Source organism: Salvelinus fontinalis, chromosome 4, assembly GCF_029448725.1.
Source record: "Salvelinus fontinalis isolate EN_2023a chromosome 4, ASM2944872v1, whole genome shotgun sequence".
NCBI lineage: Eukaryota > Metazoa > Chordata > Actinopteri > Salmoniformes > Salmonidae > Salvelinus > Salvelinus fontinalis.
In genome coordinates this window covers 87,246,919-87,267,313 of record NC_074668.1, presented here as the reverse complement: position 1 = coordinate 87,267,313, position 20,395 = coordinate 87,246,919, and the positions used below count along the sequence as shown (strand labels likewise).

General features: G+C 44.0%; 1 protein-coding gene across 3 annotated transcripts in view; it reads left to right on the top strand.

The window, feature by feature from the left end:
* The first annotated feature begins 1,264 nt into the window (after positions 1-1,264).
* The window catches only part of LOC129854592 (secretogranin-3-like), a 181,773-nt gene continuing 162,642 nt past the window's right edge, over positions 1,265-20,395 (top strand). For 2 of the 3 annotated variants that reach the window (XM_055921825.1, XM_055921827.1), the window contains exons 1-6: positions 1,265-1,376; positions 1,469-1,850; positions 2,696-2,751; positions 2,980-3,022; positions 10,180-10,419; positions 19,698-19,840. In XM_055921825.1, coding sequence (XP_055777800.1) covers positions 1,757-1,850; positions 2,696-2,751; positions 2,980-3,022; positions 10,180-10,419; positions 19,698-19,840 — 576 coding nt within the window. In that variant the 5' untranslated portion in view covers positions 1,265-1,376; positions 1,469-1,756. The remainder of the gene's footprint in view (positions 1,377-1,468; positions 1,851-2,695; positions 2,752-2,979; positions 3,023-10,179; positions 10,420-19,697; positions 19,841-20,395) is intronic. The other variant, XM_055921826.1, reaches the window with a different exon arrangement.

The following is a 20,395-nucleotide window of genomic DNA, read 5'->3' as shown; positions in this document are numbered from 1 at the left end:
GCTCCTCATCTACCTCCTGCTTCTGCCTCCTGCTCCTCATCTACCTCCTGCTCCTCATCTACCTCCTGCTTCTGCCTCCTGCTCCTCATCTACCTCCTGCTCCTCATCTGCCTCCTGCTCCTCATCTACCTCTTGCTCCTCATCTACCTCCTGCTTCTGCCTCCTGCTCCTCATCTGCCTCCTGCTCCTCATCTACCTCCTGCTCCTCATCTAACTCCTGCTCCTCATCTGCCTCCTGCTCCTCATCTACCTCCTGCTCCTCATCTGCCTCCTGCTCCTCATCTAACTCCTGCTCCTCATCTGCCTCCTGCTCCTCATCTACCTCATGCTCCTCATCTACCTCCTGCTCCTCATCTACCTCCTGCTCCTCATCTAACTCCTGCTCCTCATCTGCCTCCTGCTCCTCATCTACCTCCTGCTCCTCATCTACCTCCTGCTCATCATCTAACTCCTGCTCCTCATCTGCCTCCTGCTCCTCATCTACCTCCTGCTCCTCATCTGCCTCCTGCTCCTCATCTAACTCCTGCTCCTCATCTACCTCCTGCTCCTCATCTGCCTCCTGCTCCTCATCTAACTCCTGCACCTCATCTACCTCCTGCTCCTCATCTACCTCCTGCTCCTCATCTACCTCCTGCTCCTCATCTGCCTCCTGTAATCAATAGGAGAGCAGTGAAAGTGGAGAGACAGAGAAAGGGAGATATATTATGTATTTCACTTGCTATAGCAATGTAAACATACGTTTCCCATGCCAATAAAGCCCTTAAATTTAAATTGAAAGAGAAGAGACAGTGAAAGGGCAGAGCAGGGGAGAGAGAATGAGATAAGGGCCACTGCACTGAGGGATCAGACAGACAGACAGACAGACAGACAGACAGACAGACAGACAGACAGACAGACAGACAGAGACACACACACACACACAGAACAATGCCATGAGCATGTAGCAATGGTATTTTACTAAGTGTGTGTGTGCTGTTCCTCAATGGACAACTGATAACACGCTCCTCAGCATGTTCACTCTACTCAAAGCTTTAGTCCCATTAAGACAGCTCTGTCCAATCAGCAGACAGCATGCATATTCATCTGAAGCATAAAGCAGGAGATTAAATGGGGCTGAGGAACATGGAAAACATCTGAAACACAACACTGCTCTGGGCTCAACCATGTTGACTTGTTGTGTATGTATGGATGTATCTAATTCCAATGGGGTAAAATGGGACCGCCCACAGTAGAGATCGACTATAAAAAGCTACGGCGTCCAGAACAGGACGCACAATCAAGGGCGGATACTCGTTTTGTTCTCCTCCTTCACGGTTTGGTCCGACCGAGAGAGAGAGATCGTGTTGTTTCGGGTAGCTACCATCGGCATACGGCAGGTGAGTTCACTACAGCTCACACGGAGTTTATAGACTACGAGCCTGACAGTTTATATATCTCGTGTTAATTATACCGAGTGTCCTGGTTTCAGCACCGCAGGTCGTTAACAGCTCCAACAGCACCAGAGGAGAGCGGAGATTTGAAGAGCCCCTCCCCTCCCAAGGAACAGCCAGAGCGGGTAGAGTCCAAGCGCAGCCCTGTTGTCAGTTTCAGCACCACCAGCAGGGAAGAGCAGAGCTGTCCAAACATCCAGCAGTTTGTGACCGCTATCGTCGTCGGATCATCCACACAACACAACACCCCCAAGACAGCTATAACCGGTAGTAATCCAGCGGAAAATAGCCTACAGCCACCGATTGAGTGGATATTTTATTTCAGAATGGCGTCCAAAGGAATGGGAGTTCTCCTTCTGCTCGGGATTTTTGCTGTGACTGTCTCCCAGATTTCTGCTTTCCCCACACCTGCCGAGGATGGTGAGTACATGGCCTGCTGGTAGCCTACATCTGTTGTGACTGGTTTCAGTGTGGATATTTTTTAATTCGCTAGGCCTATAGCCCACTTTTAAAGTACATTTTAACTAGGCCAGGCTATATTTAAACCATTTTCACATTTAAAAAATATATTTAAACATTATATATAAAACAAGATAATTCAAGTAAAAATAGAGTAGGAAATAACAAATAAACAAAGAGTTTGTGACGTTGGTAGTTGCATGCGATGTAAGGCCGATTGCGTTCTATTTCCAACGCAGTTTATCTTTTGTTTGTTAAACCGATTATGACGCTGCTGTGTCCGGTCGGGTCGAGAGTTGGGACTCACTGTAGCCCTAAACTGTACCCTCTTTCACATCAATAAACCACATTAACCAAAATTAAACAAAGTAAATGAAAACACTTGGCCCACATGACCAAGCAGGCATATCTTAAAAATACCCTGATGATGTTGGACCCCTCACATTCAAGTTAATGTCTTCTCTGTCTTTCATAGGAGAAAGTTTCTTCTAACAATGATTTAAGATCATTTTTAAGGCTGTCATTTGAAGCAGTCAGGTTAGCTGGTCCTACATTTGTTTCTACCTAAATTACACGTTTTAGATGTCTCAGATGATGTGATAGTGAATGGTGGTGGTGATGATGATGATGATGATGATGATGATGATGATGATGATGATGATGATGATGATGATGATGACGACGAGGATGATGATAACAATGATGATGCGGATGATGATGTTGATGATGACGAAGACAATGCTGCTGATGATAATAATAAAGATGATTAGTAGTATTATTATTATGTGGTTTTATTTTCCCTGCAGATAAAGCTGTAGTTTACAACAGACGACTGACTGAGGAGAGACCAATCCAGGAGCAGGTAAACTATCTCTTTCTTTCTCTCTTTCTCCTTCTCTCTCTCTCTCTAAACTATCCTCCGTGCTATCTCCAGACTAATATCATGTCAAATAGACTTTGTGGAGGGGAGAGTTCTCAAACTTCAACAACGTCATATCTAACCAGACTGGAGCAACAGTAAACAAGCAAAGCTATTATGGGGAAGATGATTAAAACAGAAAGTTTACACTGTTTATGTTATTTTCCACAGATTGCAGAGGCAGATGATGTGAAATCAGCAGTGGAGTCTGCAGGTAAGTGGATACTTCACAGGCAATCAATCAATATTGTTATTACATACATTTGAATATGTATGTGAATAGTGTGTAAGAATTATTTGAGTTGTCTCTTGGATGTCTCCACAATATATAACTGTTTCATCTTGTTTTTTCAATGCAGTATGGTCCTGTGTTGTTCTTGTCTTTACCTGTTCTGTACTGTGTAGGGTGTCCACCCACACTACCAAGAGTTGGTGAAAACGCACTTAGCTGATCAAATGTAACTTCCTTATGTAAAAAAATACATTTCACCAAGACAAATATGATTATTCATGTTTGAATCGTTCGGTGGGGTCTTTCTTTAACACAGTGGTTCCCAAACTGTGGGGCGGGTAGTATTTAACATGTTGTGGTCGTCGTCTTGAAACTAATTTCCATCGGTCACAAAAGGCTGAATTAGCATGACACGAGCTGAATTCAATGTAAAAGGCTGAATTAGCATGACACGAGCTGAATTCAATGTAAAAGGCTGAATTAGCATGACACGAGCTGAATTCAATGTAAAAGGCTGAATTAGCATGACACGAGCTGAATTCAATGTAAAAGGCTGAATTAGCATGACACGGGCTGAATTTAATGTAAAAGCCTGAATTAGCATGACCCAAGCTGAATTCAATGTAAAAGGCTGAATTAGCATGACACGAGCTGAATTCAATGTAAAAGGCTGAATTAGCATGACACGAGCTGAATTTAATGTAAAAGGCTGAATTAGCATGACCCAAGCTGAATTCAATGTAAAAGGCTGAATTAGCATGACACGAGCTGAATTCAATGTAAAAGGCTGAATTAGCATGACACGAGCTGAATTCAATGTAAAAGGCTGAATTAGCATGACACGAGCTGAATTCAATGTAAAAGGCTGAATTAGCATGACCCGAGCTGAATTCAATGTAAAAGGCTGAATTAGCATGACACGAGCTGAATTCAATATAAAAGGCTGAATTAGCATGACCCGAGCTGAATTCAATGTAAAAGGCTGAATTAGCATGACACGAGCTGAATTCAATGTAAAAGGCTGAATTAGCATGACCCGAGCTGAATTCAATGTAAAAGGCTGAATTAGCATGACACGAGCTGAATTCAATGTAAAAGGCTGAATTAGCATGACACGAGCTGAATTCAATGTAAAAGGCTGAATTCGCATGACACGAGCTGAATTCAATGTAAAAGGCTGAATTAGCATGACCCGAGATGAATTCAATGTAAAAGGCTGAATTAGCATGACACGAGCTGAATTCAATGTAAAAGGCTGAATTAGCATGACCCGAGCTGAATTTAATGTAAAAGGCTTTGGGGGAAAAAGCTTGGTATACGCTCAGTGCTTCATTGACATTTCACAGAGATATGCTTGTTTTTGTGATAAATCTTCAAAAAAGAACAGTAATTTTGATTTAATATGAAAAGCGTATACTAAAGTATGAAAATACTATGTCATGTCGTTATCCATCTTAGCTCTATATTATTTCATGTCCTGTGGATTGGAGAAGAAAGATGACTAGTTCAACAGTAAAGTGAGATGTCAGGTCGCCTGTAGCCTTAATTCATGCACAGAATCCAGCCTAGCTGACACGATGCCATTTTCCTGGCCTCTCTCTCTCTGGCCTCTATTGTTTCAGTCACCCTCATTTTAGTGTCCTCCAAGGGTAAAAACTCCAATAACCTTTGAACGGGTTATTATAGAGACATGAAGTTTGGACCATTGGTTTTCTTAGACAATTATCTACACAGTTAACATATACACAAATGTGTTTTTGATTGGACACCCTTTACATGTATTGTGTGTTTTGTGTGGACCCCAGGAAGAGTAGCTGTTTCATGTTTTGTGTGGACCCCAGGAAGAGTAGCTGTTTCATGTTTTGTGTGGACCCCAGGAAGAGTAGCTGTTTCATGTTTTGTGTGGACCCAAGGAAGAGTAGCTGTTTCATGTTTTGTGTGGACCCCAGGAAGAGTAGCTGTTTCATGTTTTGTGTGGACCCCAGGAAGAGTAGCTGTTTCATGTTTTGTGTGGACCCCAGGAAGAGTAGCTGTTTCATGTTTTGTGTGGACCCCAGGAAGAGTAGCTGTTTCATGTTTTGTGTGGACCCCAGGAAGAGTAGCTGTTTCATGTTTGTGTGGACCCAAGGAAGAGTAGCTGTTTCATGTTTTGTGTGGACCCAAGGAAGAGTAGCTGTTTCATGTTTTGTGTGGACCCCAGGAAGAGTAGCTGTTTTGTGTGGACCCCAGGAAGAGTAGCTGTTTTGTGTGGACCCCAGGAAGAGTAGCTGTTTTGTGTGGACCCCAGGAAGAGTAGCTGTTTTGTGTGGACCCCAGGAAGAGTAGCTGTTTTGTGTGGACCCCAGGAAGAGTAGCTGTTTCATGTTTTGTGTGGACCCCAGGAAGAGTAGCTGTTTCATGTTTTGTGTGGACCCAAGGAAGAGTAGCTGTTTCATGTTTTGTGTGGACCCAAGGAAGAGTAGCTGTTTCATGTTTTGTGTGGACCCCAGGAAGAGTAGCTGTTTCATGTTTTGTGTGGACCCCAGGAAGAGTAGCTGTTTCATGTTTTGTGTGGACCCAAGGAAGAGTAGCTGTTTCATGTTTTGTGTGGACCCCAGGAAGAGTAGCTGTTTCATGTTTTGTGTGGACCCAAGGAAGAGTAGCTGTTTCATGTTTTGTGTGGACCCAAGGAAGAGTAGCTGTTTCATGTTTTGTGTGGACCCCAGGAAGAGTAGCTGTTTCATGTTTTGTGTGGACCCCAGGAAGAGTAGCTGTTTCATGTTTTGTGTGGACCCCAGGAAGAGTAGCTGTTTCATGTTTTGTGTGGACCCAAGGAAGAGTAGCTGTTTCATGTTTTGTGTGGACCCCAGGAAGAGTAGCTGTTTCATGTTTTGTGTGGACCCCAGGAAGAGTAGCTGTTTCATGTTTGTGTGGACCCCAGGAAGAGTAGCTGTTTCATGTTTTGTGTGGACCCCAGGAAGAGTAGCTGTTTCATGTTTGTGTGGACCCCAGGAAGAGTAGCTGTTTCATGTTTGTGTGGACCCCAGGAAGAGTAGCTGTTTCATGTTTTGTGTGGACCCCAGGAAGAGTAGCTGTTTCATGTTTTGTGTGGACCCCAGGAAGAGTAGCTGTTTCATGTTTTGTGTGGACCCAAGGAAGAGTAGCTGTTTCATGTTTTGTGTGGACCCCAGGAAGAGTAGCTGTTTCATGTTTTGTGTGGACCCCAGGAAGAGTAGCTGTTTCATGTTTTGTGTGGACCCCAGGAAGAGTAGCTGTTTCATGTTTGTGTGGACCCCAGGAAGAGTAGCTGTTTCATGTTTGTGTGGACCCCAGGAAGAGTAGCTGTTTCATGTTTTGTGTGGACCCCAGGAAGAGTAGCTGTTTCATGTTTTGTGTGGACCCAAGGAAGAGTAGCTGTTTCATGTTTTGTGTGGACCCCAGGAAGAGTAGCTGTTTCATGTTTTGTGTGGACCCCAGGAAGAGTAGCTGTTTCATGTTTGTGTGGACCCCAGGAAGAGTAGCTGTTTCATGTTTTGTGTGGACCCCAGGAAGAGTAGCTGTTTCATGTTTGTGTGGACCCCAGGAAGAGTAGCTGTTTCATGTTTTGTGTGGACCCCAGGAAGAGTAGCTGTTTCATGTTTTGTGTGGACCCCAGGAAGTGTAGCTGTTTCATGTTTTGTGTGGACCCCAGGAAGAGTAGCTGTTTCATGTTTGTGTGGACCCCAGGAAGAGTAGCTGTTTCATGTTTTGTGTGGACCCCAGGAAGAGTAGCTGTTTCATGTTTGTGTGGACCCCAGGAAGAGTAGCTGTTTCATGTTTTGTGTGGACCCCAGGAAGAGTAGCTGTTTCATGTTTGTGTGGACCCCAGGAAGAGTAGCTGTTTCATGTTTTGTGTGGACCCCAGGAAGAGTAGCTGTTTCATGTTTTGTGTGGACCCCAGGAAGAGTAGCTGTTTCATGTTTTGTGTGGACCCCAGGAAGAGTAGCTGTTTCATGTTTGTGTGGACCCCAGGAAGAGTAGCTGTTTCATGTTTGTGTGGACCCCAGGAAGAGTAGCTGTTTCATGTTTGTGTGGACCTAAGGAAGAGTAGCTGTTTCATGTTTTGTGTGGACCCCAGGAAGAGTAGCTGTTTCATGTTTGTGTGGACCCAAGGAAGAGTAGCTGTTTCATGTTTTGTGTGGACCCCAGGAAGAGTAGCTGTTTCATGTTTTGTGTGGACCCCAGGAAGAGTAGCTGTTTCATGTTTTGTGTGGACCCCAGGAAGAGTAGCTGTTTCATGTTTGTGTGGACCCCAGGAAGAGTAGCTGTTTCATGTTTGTGTGGACACCAGGAAGAGTAGCTGTTTCATGTTTTGTGTGGACCCCAGGAAGAGTAGCTGTTTCATGTTTGTGTGGACCCCAGGAAGAGTAGCTGTTTCATGTTTGTGTGGACCCCAGGAAGAGTAGCTGTTTCATGTTTGTGTGGACCCCAGGAAGAGTAGCTGTTTCATGTTTGTGTGGACCCCAGGAAGAGTAGCTGTTTCATGTTTGTGTGGACCCCAGGAAGAGTAGCTGTTTCATGTTTTGTGTGGACCCCAGGAAGAGTAGCTGTTTCATGTTTTGTGTGGACCCCAGGAAGAGTAGCTGTTTCATGTTTGTGTGGACCCCAGGAAGAGTAGCTGTTTCATGTTTTGTGTGGACCCCAGGAAGAGTAGCTGTTTCATGTTTGTGTGGACCCCAGGAGAGTAGCTGTTTCATGTTTTGTGTGGACCCCAGGAAGAGTAGCTGTTTCATGTTTGTGTGGACCCCAGGAAGAGTAGCTGTTTCATGTTTTGTGTGGACCCCAGGAAGTGTAGCTGTTTCATGTTTTGTGTGGACCCCAGGAAGAGTAGCTGTTTCATGTTTTGTGTGGACCCCAGGAAGAGTAGCTGTTTCATGTTTTGTGTGGACCCCAGGAAGAGTAGCTGTTTCATGTTTTGTGTGGACCCCAGGAAGAGTAGCTGTTTCATGTTTTGTGTGGACCCCAGGAAGAGTAGCTGTTTCATGTTTTGTGTGGACCCCAGGAAGAGTAGCTGTTTCATGTTTTGTGTGGACCCCAGGAAGAGTAGCTGTTTCATGTTTTGAGTGGACCCGAGGAAGAGTAGCTGTTTCATGTTTGTGTGGACCCCAGGAAGAGTAGCTGTTTCATGTTTGTGTGGACCCCAGGAAGAGTAGCTGTTTCATGTTTTGTGTGGACCCCAGGAAGAGTAGCTGTTTCATGTTTTGTGTGGACCCCAGGAAGAGTAGCTGTTTCATGTTTTGTGTGGACCCCAGGAAGAGTAGCTGTTTCATGTTTTGTGTGGACCCCAGGAAGAGTAGCTGTTTCATGTTTTGTGTGGACCCCAGGAAGAGTAGCTGTTTCATGTTCTGTGTGGACCCCAGGAAGAGTAGCTGTTTCATGTTTGTGTGGACCCCAGGAAGAGTAGTTGTTTCATGTTTTGTGTGGACTCCAGGAAGAGTAGCTGTTTCATGTTTTGTGTGGACCCCAGGAAGAGTAGCTGTTTCATGGGCAACAGATAATAGGGATCATAATAAAATCCACGGTTCCAAGACCACCCACTGCAGCCCATGGCTCTGGCCCCGTATTCATAAAGCACCTTAGAGTGGGAGTGCTGCTCTAGGATCAGGTCCTCTCTGTTCATTCATTATAATCTAAAAGGCTAAACTGATCCTAGACCAGCACTCCTATTCCCAGATGTTTTATGAATATGGACCCTGAATTTCACTAGTCCTTCTGGTCTCCCATCTAGGGATTGACCAGGCCCAACCCTGCTTAGCTGCAGAGGAAAACCAGCCAGGCCCAACCCTGTTTAGATGAAGAGGAAAACCAGCCAGGCCCAACCCTGCTTAGCTGAAGAGGAAAACCAGCCAGACCCAACCCTGTTTAGCTGAAGAGGAAAACCAGCCAGGCCCAACCCTGTTTAGCTGAAGAGGAAAACCAGCCAGGCCAAAACCTGCTTAGCTGCAGAGGAAAACCAGCCAGGCCCAACCCTGTTTAGTTGAAGAGGAAAATCAGCCAGGCCCAACCCTGCTTAGCTGCAGTGGAAAGCCAGCCAGGCCCAACCCTGTTAAGCTGCAGAGGGAAACCAGCCAGGCCAAAACCTGCTTAGCTGCAGTGGAAAACCAGCCAGGCCAAACCCTGTTTAGCTGCAGAGGAAAACCAGCCAGGCCCAACCCTGTTTTGCTACAGAGGACAACCAGCCACGCCCAACCCTGCTTAGCTGCAGAGGAAAACCAGCCAGGCCAAACCCTGCTTAGCTGCAGTGGAAAACCAGCCAGGCCCAACCCTGCTTAGCTGCAGTGGAAAACCAGCCAGGCCCAACCCTGCTTAGCTGCAGAGGAAAACCAGCCAGGCCCAACCCTGCTTAGCTGCAGTGGAAAACCAGCCAGGCCCAACCCTGCTTAGCTACAGAGGAAAACCAGCCAGGCCCAACCCTGCTTAGCTGCAGTGGAAAACCAGCCAGGCCCAACCCTGTTTAGCTGCAGTGGAAAACCAGCCAGGCCCAACCCTGCTTAGCTGCAGTGGAAAACCAGCCAGGCCCAACCCTGCTTAGATGCAGTGGAAAACCAGCCAGGCCAAACCCTGTTTAGCTGCAGAGGAAAACCAGCCAGGCCAAACCCTGCTTAGCTGCAGTGGAAAGCCAGCCAGGCCCAACCCTGCTTAGCTACAGAGGAAAACCAGCCAGGCCAAACCCTGTTTAGCTGCAGTGGAAAGCCAGCCAGGCCCAACCCTGCTTAGCTACAGAGGAAAACCAGCCAGGCCAAACCCTGCTTAGCTGCAGAGGAAAACCAGCCAGGCCCAACCCTGCTTAGCTACAGAGGAAAACCAGCCAGGCCCAACCCTGCTTAGCTACAGAGGAAAACCAGCCAGGCCCAACCCTGCTTAGCTGCAGAGGAAAGACAGCAGAGAAATACAAGGTGGTTTGGTGGCTGGCTTCTCTATTTAAAGATGAACTATGGAAGTTTAGTTGATGAAAACACACACATCCTCAGTTTTAGGCTAACAATTTATGGGTGAAGGTAGGTGTGCCCTTTCTGGATATTATTTCTCTCCATAGAGTGGACTCATTTTTGTCTCAAGAGGAGCAACCCCAGAGGCAGAAGCTTCGTATAGTCTCTTAAATATTTCCCTCTCCCCCTCAGACACCAAACCTGCTGTGGAGCCTAAAGAGGTGAAGGAGGCGGAACCAGAGCAAGAGAACGATGACTTCACCCTGCTCAAGTCCCTGGCCGAAGGTCAAAGGTCAAAAGAGACCAATGAGACGCCGGTCAGAGAGAGCCTGGAGGAGGTGCCTTACTTCCCAGACGAATCAGATTCCACCAAGAACCGCCGGCTAGCCGAAGACTATGACTCAACAAAGATGGAAAACGGCAAGTACCAAGGTATCTAGTTTAGTCTGTTTATACTACAGCAAGTACCAAGGTATCTAAACTCAGCAAAAAAAGAAATGTCCTCTCACTGTCAACTGCATTTATTTTCAGCAAACGTAACATGTGTAAATATTTGTATGAACATAACAAGATTCAACAACTTAGACATAAACTGAACAAGTTCCACAGACATGTGACTAACAGAAATGGAATAATGTGTCCCTGAACAAAGGGGGGTTCAAAATCAAACGTAACAGTCAGTATCTGGTGTGGCCACCAGCTGCATTAAGTACTGCAGTGCATCTCCTCCTCATGGACTGCACCAGATTTGCCAGTTCTTGCTGTGAGATTTTACCCCACTCTTGCACCAAGGCACCTGAAAGTCCCGGACATTTCTGGGGGGAATGGCCCTTGCCCTCACCCTCCGATCCAACAGGTCCCAGACGTGCTCAATGGGATTGAGATCCGGGCTCTTCACTGGCCATGGCAGAACACTGACATTCCTGTCTTGCAGGAAATCACACACAGAACGAGCAGTATGACTGGTGGCATTGTCATGCTGGAGGGTCATGTCAGGATGAGCCTGCAGGAAAGGTACCACATGAGGGAGGAGGATGTCTTCCCTGTAACGCACAGCGTTGAGATTGCCTGCAATGACAACAAGCTCAGTCCGATGATGCTGTGACACACCGCCCCAGACCATAACGGACCCTTCACCTCCAAATCGATCCCGCTCCAGAGTACAGGCCTCGGTGTAATGCTCATTCCTTCGACGATAAACGCGAATCCGACCATCACCCCTGGTGAGACAAAACTGTCAGTGAAGAGCATTTTTTGCCAGTTCTGTCTGGTCCAGCGACGGTGGGTGTGTGCCCATAGGCAACGTTGTTGCTGGTGATGTCTGGTGGGGACCTGCCTTACAACAGGCCTATAAGCCCTCAGTCCAGCCTCTCTCAGCCTATTTCAGTCTGCGCACTGATGGAGGGATTGTGCATTCTTGGTTTAACACGAGAATTTGTTGTTGCTATCCTGTACCTATCCAGCAGGTGTGATGTTCGGATGTACCGATGCTGTGTAGGTGTTGTTACACGTGGTCTGCCACTGCGAGGACAATCAGCTGTCCGTCCTGTCTCCCTGTAGCGCTATCTTGGGCGTCTCACAGTACGGACATTGCAATTTATTGCCCTGGCCACATCTACAGTCCTCATGCCTCCTTGCAACATGCCTAAGGCACGTTCACGCGATGAACAGGGACCCTGGGCATCTTTCTTTTGATGTTTTTCAGAGTCAGTAGAAAGGCCTCTTTAGTGTCCTAAGTTTTCATAACTGTGACCTTAATTGCCTACCGTCTGTAAGCTTTTATTGTCTTAACGACCGTTCCACAGGTGCATGTTCATTAATTGTTTAAGGTTCAATGAACAAGCATGGGAAACAGTGTTTAAACCCTTTACAAGGAAGATCTATGAAGTTATTTGGATTTTTAGGAATTATCTTTGAAAGAAAGGTCCTGAAAAAGGGACGTTTCTTTTTTTGCTGAGTTTAGTTTAGTCTGGTTATACTACAGCAAGTACCAAGGTATCTAGTTTAGTCTGGTTATACTACAGCAAGTACCAAGGTATCTAGTTTAGTCTGGTTATACTACAGCAAGTACCAAGGTATCTAGTTTAGTCTGGTTATACTACAGCAAGTACCAAGATATCTAGTTTAGTCTGTTGATACTACAGCAAGTAGCAAGATATCTAGTTTAGTCTGGTTATACTACAGCAAGTACCAAGGTATCTAGTTTAGTCTGGTTATACTACAGCAAGTACCAAGGTATCTAGTTTAGTCTGGTTATACTACAGCAAGTACCAAGGTATCTAGTTTAGTCTGGTTATACTACAGCAAGTACCAAGGTATCTAGTTTAGTTTGGTTATACTACAGCAAGTACCAAGGTATCTAGTTTAGTCTGGTTATACTACAGCAAGTACCAAGGTATCTAGTTTAGTCTGGTTATACTACAGCAAGTACCAAGGTATCTAGTTTAGTCTGATTATACTACAGCAAGTACCAAGGTATCTAGTTTAGTCTGGTTATACTACAGCAAGTACCAAGGTATCTAGTTTAGTCTGATTATACTACTGCAAATACCAAGGTATCTAGTTTAGTCTGATTATACTACAGCAAGTACTAAGGTATCTAGTTTAGTCTGGTTATACTACAGAAAGTACCAAGGTATCTAGTTTAGTCTGGTTATACTACAGCAAGTACCAAGGTATCTAGTTTAGTCTGGTTATACTACAGCAAGTACCAAGGTATCTAGTTTAGTCTGGTTATACTACAGCAAGTACCAAGGTATCTAGTTTAGTCTGGTTATGCTACAGCAAATACCAAGGTATCTAGTTTAGTCTGGTTATTTGTTATGAATGTACTACAGCAAGTAAGACTATCATTAGCTCTGCAAGGTTATGCTTTTAAGAGGACTATTAGACCATATTGGGGACCTATTAGGGGTCTTTGACTCTGTCTTCTGTCCCTAACCAGACAGAATGTTACAATAATGGCCTCTTGAACAGACTAACCAGACAGAATGTTACAATAATGGCCTCATGGAAAGACTAACCAGACAGAATGTTACAATAATGGCCTCTTGAACAGACTAACCAGACAGAATGTTACAATAATGGCCTCATGGAAAGACTAACCAGACAGAATGTTACAATAATGGCCTCTTGAACAGACTAACCAGACAGAATGTTACAATAATGGCCTCTTGGACAGACTAACCAGACAGAATGTTACAATAATGGCCTCATGGAAAGACTAACCAGACAGAATGTTACAATAATGGCCTCTTGAACAGACTAACCAGACAGAATGTTACAATAATGGCCTCATGGAAAGACTAACCAGACAGAATGTTACAATAATGGCCTCTTGAACAGACTAACCAGACAGAATGTTACAATAATGGCCTCTTGGACAGACTAACCAGACAGAATGTTACAATAATGGCCTCTTGGACAGACTAACCAGACAGAATGTTACAATAATGGCCTCTTGGACAGACTAACCAGGCAGAATGTTACAATAATGGCCTCTTGAACAGACTAACCAGACAGAATGTTACAATAATGGCCTCTTGGACAGACTCTTGGACAGACTGTCTCTACTGTATATAACTATGGTTGACCTATAGACCGAATCAGAATGTTTATAAACAAAGCTGTTCTGGTAATTCCAGGTAGACAAAGAGTCCCTGTCTTTGTTCCTGTCCTGTCTGGGCCTTTTGGCTCTGAGCCTGTGTGTCTGATAGGGGTCTTCCCTGTGTCTGATCCCTCTATAGGGAGGTCAGGTCTGAGGCCCTGCGCTGCTGTGAGAGAGAGAGAGAGCGAGAGAGAGCGAGAGAGAGAGAGAGAGAGAGAGAGAGAGAGAGAGAGAGAGAGAGAGAGAGAGAGAGAGAGAGAGAGAGAGAGAGAGAGAGAGAGAGAGAGAGAGAGAGAGAGAGAGAGGATTATCTCTCCTCAGGCGGTCGGCTGAGACAGTGGAAGTGCTAAGGCTAAGCTACAAGCCTTAAATCCTCTTCCTCCATCGCTACAGGATACTATAGACACTTAGTACATCACAAATGGCACCCTATCCTCTATATAGTGGACTACTAGTTCACCACTAGGGCACTATAAAGGGAATAGGGTGCTATTTGGAACACAGGCCCTGTCTCTCACAGACCCAGTCTCTCACAGACCCAGTATTTCATCTCAACCTAGTTCCGGGGAAACAGGTAACTGCTGTATTAGACTTGGGATCAAATGTCAGGTACCATAAAGAAGAGAAGGGTCTTGTTCAAATACATCTTGAATCCTTCCTTCTTCCCTTCCTTGACCTAATCACTGATCTAACATGGCTGGACAGGTGAAAGCAAAGGCCCCAGTACATGGTTTCTATAAGGAAGGATTCATGTGAAGTATTCAATCAGGAGGCTCCTCTTGATCCTCTCAGAGGAACTGATGGGCTGTGTCCCAAATGGCAACCTATTTACTATGTAGCGCACTACTTTTGACCAGACCCCTATGAGTCAAGAGTAGTGCACTATAAAGTGAATAGAGACATTATGGTCTGACGCTAAGTCTCTCTCCTCTCAGGATCTGGGTCAAGGTTATATTCTTAGTGTATGAAAAACATCCCCATATGGTCGGAGGGAGTTATTCAGGAGAATAATTGATTGCTTTGTGTGACACGACACATTCAATCTAACATCACTTATATATCTTTCATTCTTTCAATATTTATGTGTGTCTGTGTGCGTGCTTGTATGTGTGTTTGCATGACTGCCGATGTACTGTACTTTACTTTACTGTACTCAACTCTACTGTACTGTACTCTACTGCACTGTACTGTACTTTACTGTACTCAACTCTACTGTACTGTACTGTACTGTACTGTACTGTACTCTACTGTACTCTACTGTACTCTACTGCACTGTACTGTACTTTACTGTACTCAACTCTACTGTACTCTACTGTACTCTACTGCACTGTACTGTACTATACTGTACTCTACTGCACTGTACTGTACTCTATTGTACTGTACTCTACTGCACTGTACTGTACTGAACTGTACTCAACTCTACTGTACTCTACTGTACTCTACTGCACTGTACTGTACTTTACTGTACTCAACTCTACTGTACTCTACTCTACTCTACTGCACTGTACTGTACTATACTGTACTCTACTGCACTGTACTGTACTATACTGTACTCGACTGCACTGTACTGTACTTTACTGTACTCTACTCTACTGCACTGTACTGTACTATACTGTACTCTACTGCACTGTACTGTACTATACTGTACTCTACTGCACTGTACTGTACTATACTGTACTCTACTGCACTGTACTGTACTATACTGTACTCTACTGCACTGTACTGTACTATACTGTACTCTACTGCACTGTATTATTCTGTACTCTATGCTACTGTACTGTACTGTACTCTACTGTACTGTACTGAACTGTACTCAACTCTACTGTACTGTACTCTACTGCACTGTACTGTACTTTACTGTACTCAACTCTACTGTACTGTACTGTACTTTACTGTACTCAACTCTACTGTACTCTACTGTACTCTACTGCACTGTACTGTACTTTACTGTACTCAACTCTACTGTACTCTACTGTACTCTACTGCACTGTACTGTACTATACTGTACTCTACTGCACTGTACTGTACTCTATTGTACTGTACTCTACTGCACTGTACTGTACTGAACTGTACTCAACTCTACTGTACTCTACTGTACTCTACTGCACTGTACTGTACTTTACTGTACTCAACTCTACTGTACTCTACTGTACTATACTGTACTCTACTGCACTGTACTGTACTATACTGTACTCGACTGCACTGTACTGTACTTTACTGTACTCTACTCTACTGCACTGTACTGTACTATACTGTACTCTACTGCACTGTACTGTACTATACTGTACTCTACTGCAATGTACTGTACTATACTGTACTCTACTGCACTGTACTGTACTATACTGTACTCTACTGCACTGTACTGTACTATACTGTACTCTACTGCACTGTACTGTACTATACTCTACTCTACTGCACTGTATTATTCTGTACTCTATGCTACTGTACTATACTGTACTCTACTGCACTATACTCTACTCTACTGCACTGTACTGTACTATACTGTACTCTACTGCACTGTATTATTCTGTACTCTATGCTACTGTACTATACTGCACTGTACTGTACTTTACTGTACTCTACTCTACTGCACTGTACTGTACTCTACTGTACTGTACTGAACTGTACTCAACTCTACTGTACTGTACTCTACTGCACTGTACTCTACTGCACTGTACTCAACTCTACTGTACTGTACTGTACTCTACTGCACTGTACTGTACTCTATTGTACTGTACTCTACTGCACTGTACTGTACTTTACTGTACTCAACTCTACTGTACTGTACTGTACTCTACTGCACTGTACTGTACTTTACTGTACTCAACTCTACTGTACTGTACTGTACTCTATTGTACTGTACTGTACTCTATTGTACTGTACTCTACTGCACTGTACTGTACTTTACTGTACTCAACTCTACTGTACTCTACTGTACTCTACTGCACTGTACTGTACTTTACTGTACTCAACTCTACTGTACTGTACTGTACTCTACTGCACTGTACTGTACTATACTGTACTCTACTGCACTGTACTGTACTATACTGTACTCTACTGCACTGTACTGTACTTTACTGTACTCAACTCTACTGCACTGTACTGTACTATACTGTACTCTACTGCACTGTATTATTCTGTACTCTATGCTACTGTACTGTACTATACTGTACTCGACTGCACTGTACTGTACTTTACTGTACTCTACTCTACTGCACTGTACTGTACTATACTGTACTCTACTGCACTGTACTGTACTATACTGTACTCTACTGCACTGTACTGTACTATACTGTACTCTACTGCACTGTACTGTACTATACTGTACTCTACTGCACTGTACTGTACTATACTGTACTCTACTGCACTGTATTATTCTGTACTCTATGCTACTGTACTGTACTGTACTCTACTGTACTGTACTGAACTGTACTCAACTCTACTGTACTGTACTCTACTGCACTGTACTGTACTTTACTGTACTCAACTCTACTGTACTCTACTGTACTCTACTGCACTGTACTGTACTTTACTGTACTCAACTCTACTGTACTCTACTGTACTCTACTGCACTGTACTGTACTATACTGTACTCTACTGCACTGTACTGTACTCTATTGTACTGTACTCTACTGCACTGTACTGTACTGAACTATACTCAACTCTACTGTACTCTACTGTACTCTACTGCACTGTACTGTACTTTACTGTACTCAACTCTACTGTACTCTACTGTACTATACTGTACTCTACTGCACTGTACTGTACTATACTGTACTCGACTGCACTGTACTGTACTTTACTGTACTCTACTCTACTGCACTGTACTGTACTATACTGTACTCTACTGCACTATACTGTACTATACTGTACTCTACTGCACTGTACTGTACTATACTGTACTCTACTGCACTGTACTGTACTATACTGTACTCTACTGCACTGTACTGTACTATACTGTACTCTACTGCACTGTACTGTACTATACTGTACTCTACTGCACTGTATTATTCTGTACTCTATGCTACTGTACTATACTGCACTGTACTGTACTTTACTGTACTCTACTCTACTGCACTGTACTGTACTCTACTGTACTGTACTGTACTTTACTGTACTCAACTCTACTGTACTGTACTGTACTCTATTGTACTGTACTGTACTCTATTGTACTGTACTCTACTGCACTGTACTGTACTTTACTGTACTCAACTCTACTGTACTCTACTGTACTCTACTGCACTGTACTGTACTTTACTGTACTCAACTCTACTGTACTGTACTGTACTCTACTGCACTGTACTGTACTATACTGTACTCTACTGCACTGTACTGTACTATACTGTACTCTACTGCACTGTACTGTACTTTACTGTACTCAACTCTACTGCACTGTACTGTACTATACTGTACTCTACTGCACTGTATTATTCTGTACTCTATGCTACTGTACTGTACTCTACTGTACTGAACTGTATTCTACTGTACTCTACTGTACTGTACTGAACTGTATTCTACTGTACTCTACTGTACTTTACTGAACTCTACTGCACTGTATTCTACTGTACTCTACTCTACTGTTCTCTACTGTACTGTACTGTACTGTACTTTAGTGTACTGTACTGTACCGTATTGTACTGTAACTGATGCAAGCAGTAGAATCAGATTTAAAAGCAGGTAAAAATACACCTTGTGGAACGGCGGGGACTGTCAAGTAACACAGACATAGGCACAGACACATGCATACACACACATGATAACATATGCACTATACACACACGTACACTTGGATTTTGTGTTATGGATATGTGTTAGTGGAGTATAGGCCTGAGGCCACACACTTAGTGTGTTTTGAATTCTGTAATGAATGTATTATAATGTTTTTTTAAATTGTATAACTGCCTTAATTCTGCCGGACCCCAGGAAGAGTATCTGCTGCCTTGACAGCAGCTAATAGGGATCCATAATATATACAAATACAAATACTGCACTGTACTCTACTGCACTGTACTTTACTGTAGTGTACTCTACTGTACTCTAACCTACTCTACTCTACTGTACTCTAACCTACTATTCTGTACGGTACCATACTCTAACCTACTCTACTGTACTCTAGTCTACTGTACTGTACGGTACTTTACTGTCCTCTAACCTCTACTCTACTGTACACTACTGTACTGTACTGTACTCTACTGTACTCTACTGTACTCTACTGTAGTGTAGTGTACTCTACTGTACTGTACTCTAACCTACTCTACTGTCCTCTAACCTCTACTGTACTGTACTGTACTGTACTGCTGTTGGCTCTGAAACTAAGGCACCTCGTCAGTTAGACCATATTCTCTGTAGATCAGCCTGGATGCACATCTTGTATTTTATCTGAAGAAAGAGAATGACATGTACTGAAGTGTTATGCACATGTACTGTTGAGTGTTGAGTTCTACCTAGTTGAACTTATTCTGTTGTGTATTATCACACAACACATCCTCTCTATACGTGCTCTACATGGCTCAGATATACCTCTTCTGTTATATTATTAAGAGGCAGGGGTAAGTAGGTTCTGTGACGTTAACGTATTGACTATTCAGCTGAACATGGTTCAGTTATTTGTGTGTGTGTGTGTGTGTGTGTGTGTGTGTGTGTGTGTGTGTGTGTGTGTGTGTGTGTGTGTGTGTGTGTGTGTGTGTGTGTGTGTGTGTGTGTGTGTGTGTGTGTGTGTGTGTGTGTGTGTGTGTGTGTGTGTGCTAGCGTGCTGGCCATCTGTCTCCTGGTGTGCTAGCGCTGCATACAGCCTTAAGTCTCAGCGTTTTAGTTTGTTACATAAGAGTCATACTGGCACAGGGATAAACCTAGTGTGCTGAGAAATATTTAAGAGAGGAGGAGAGGAGAGGAGAGGAGAGGAGAGGAGAGGAGAGGAGAGGAGAGGAGAGGAGAGGAGAGGAGAGGAGGCTGCAGCTCATTCATAACTGACAGATCTGTGCTGCACCCAGTGGGACACACACACACAACCACACAAGTGTACATTTACATTTACATTTAAGTCATTTAGCAGACGCTCTTATCCAGAGTAGTTACATTGTCGTGTCCTTGGTTGTGATTGCAGATGACCCAGAGAGCTTCAGGCAGGTGGATGGTACCCCTCTAACGGCTGAAGACATCGTCCAGAAGATCGCTACTAAGATATACGAGGAGGACGACAGAGGGGTATTTGACAGGATCGTCTCCAAGCTGCTCAGACTGGGCCTGGTAGGTCCAGCTGTCTGGTAAAAACACAACACAGAAATGGCTCCCAAAATCTTGTGTGACAGTCAATGTTTCTGGTCTTCCCTCAAATGGACATCAGATTAGGGCTAAAATACTTTTCAATTCAATCAATTCAAGAAAGAAACTGAAATTCCAATGTAAAACAAAAATGTCATAGGGAAGCATTGAGAAGAAATGGAATTGGAATTACATCTTTTAGTTTGCTGCTTGAATTGACTGAATAAAACATTTAATGATCCCAACCCTGATGGACACTGTGCAAGTCAGGGACGGACTGGGACCATAAATTGGCCTGGGCATTACTAACACAGCCCGTTGTTTCCCACAAGGCCACCAATATTAGTCAAATAATAATAATTATGCCAAAAGAAAACCCAATTTAGATGGATGAGCCCAATAAGCCTGAACTTCCCTATGACCAGCATGTTTCTGGTGTTTGTGTGTAGTTGTGTGAGTCAGAGACCGTGATTAACAGTTCACAGTGGGGTTGATTCATGGAATTCCCCTCTTATAGTGAGTGATGCACTTACCTAAGAG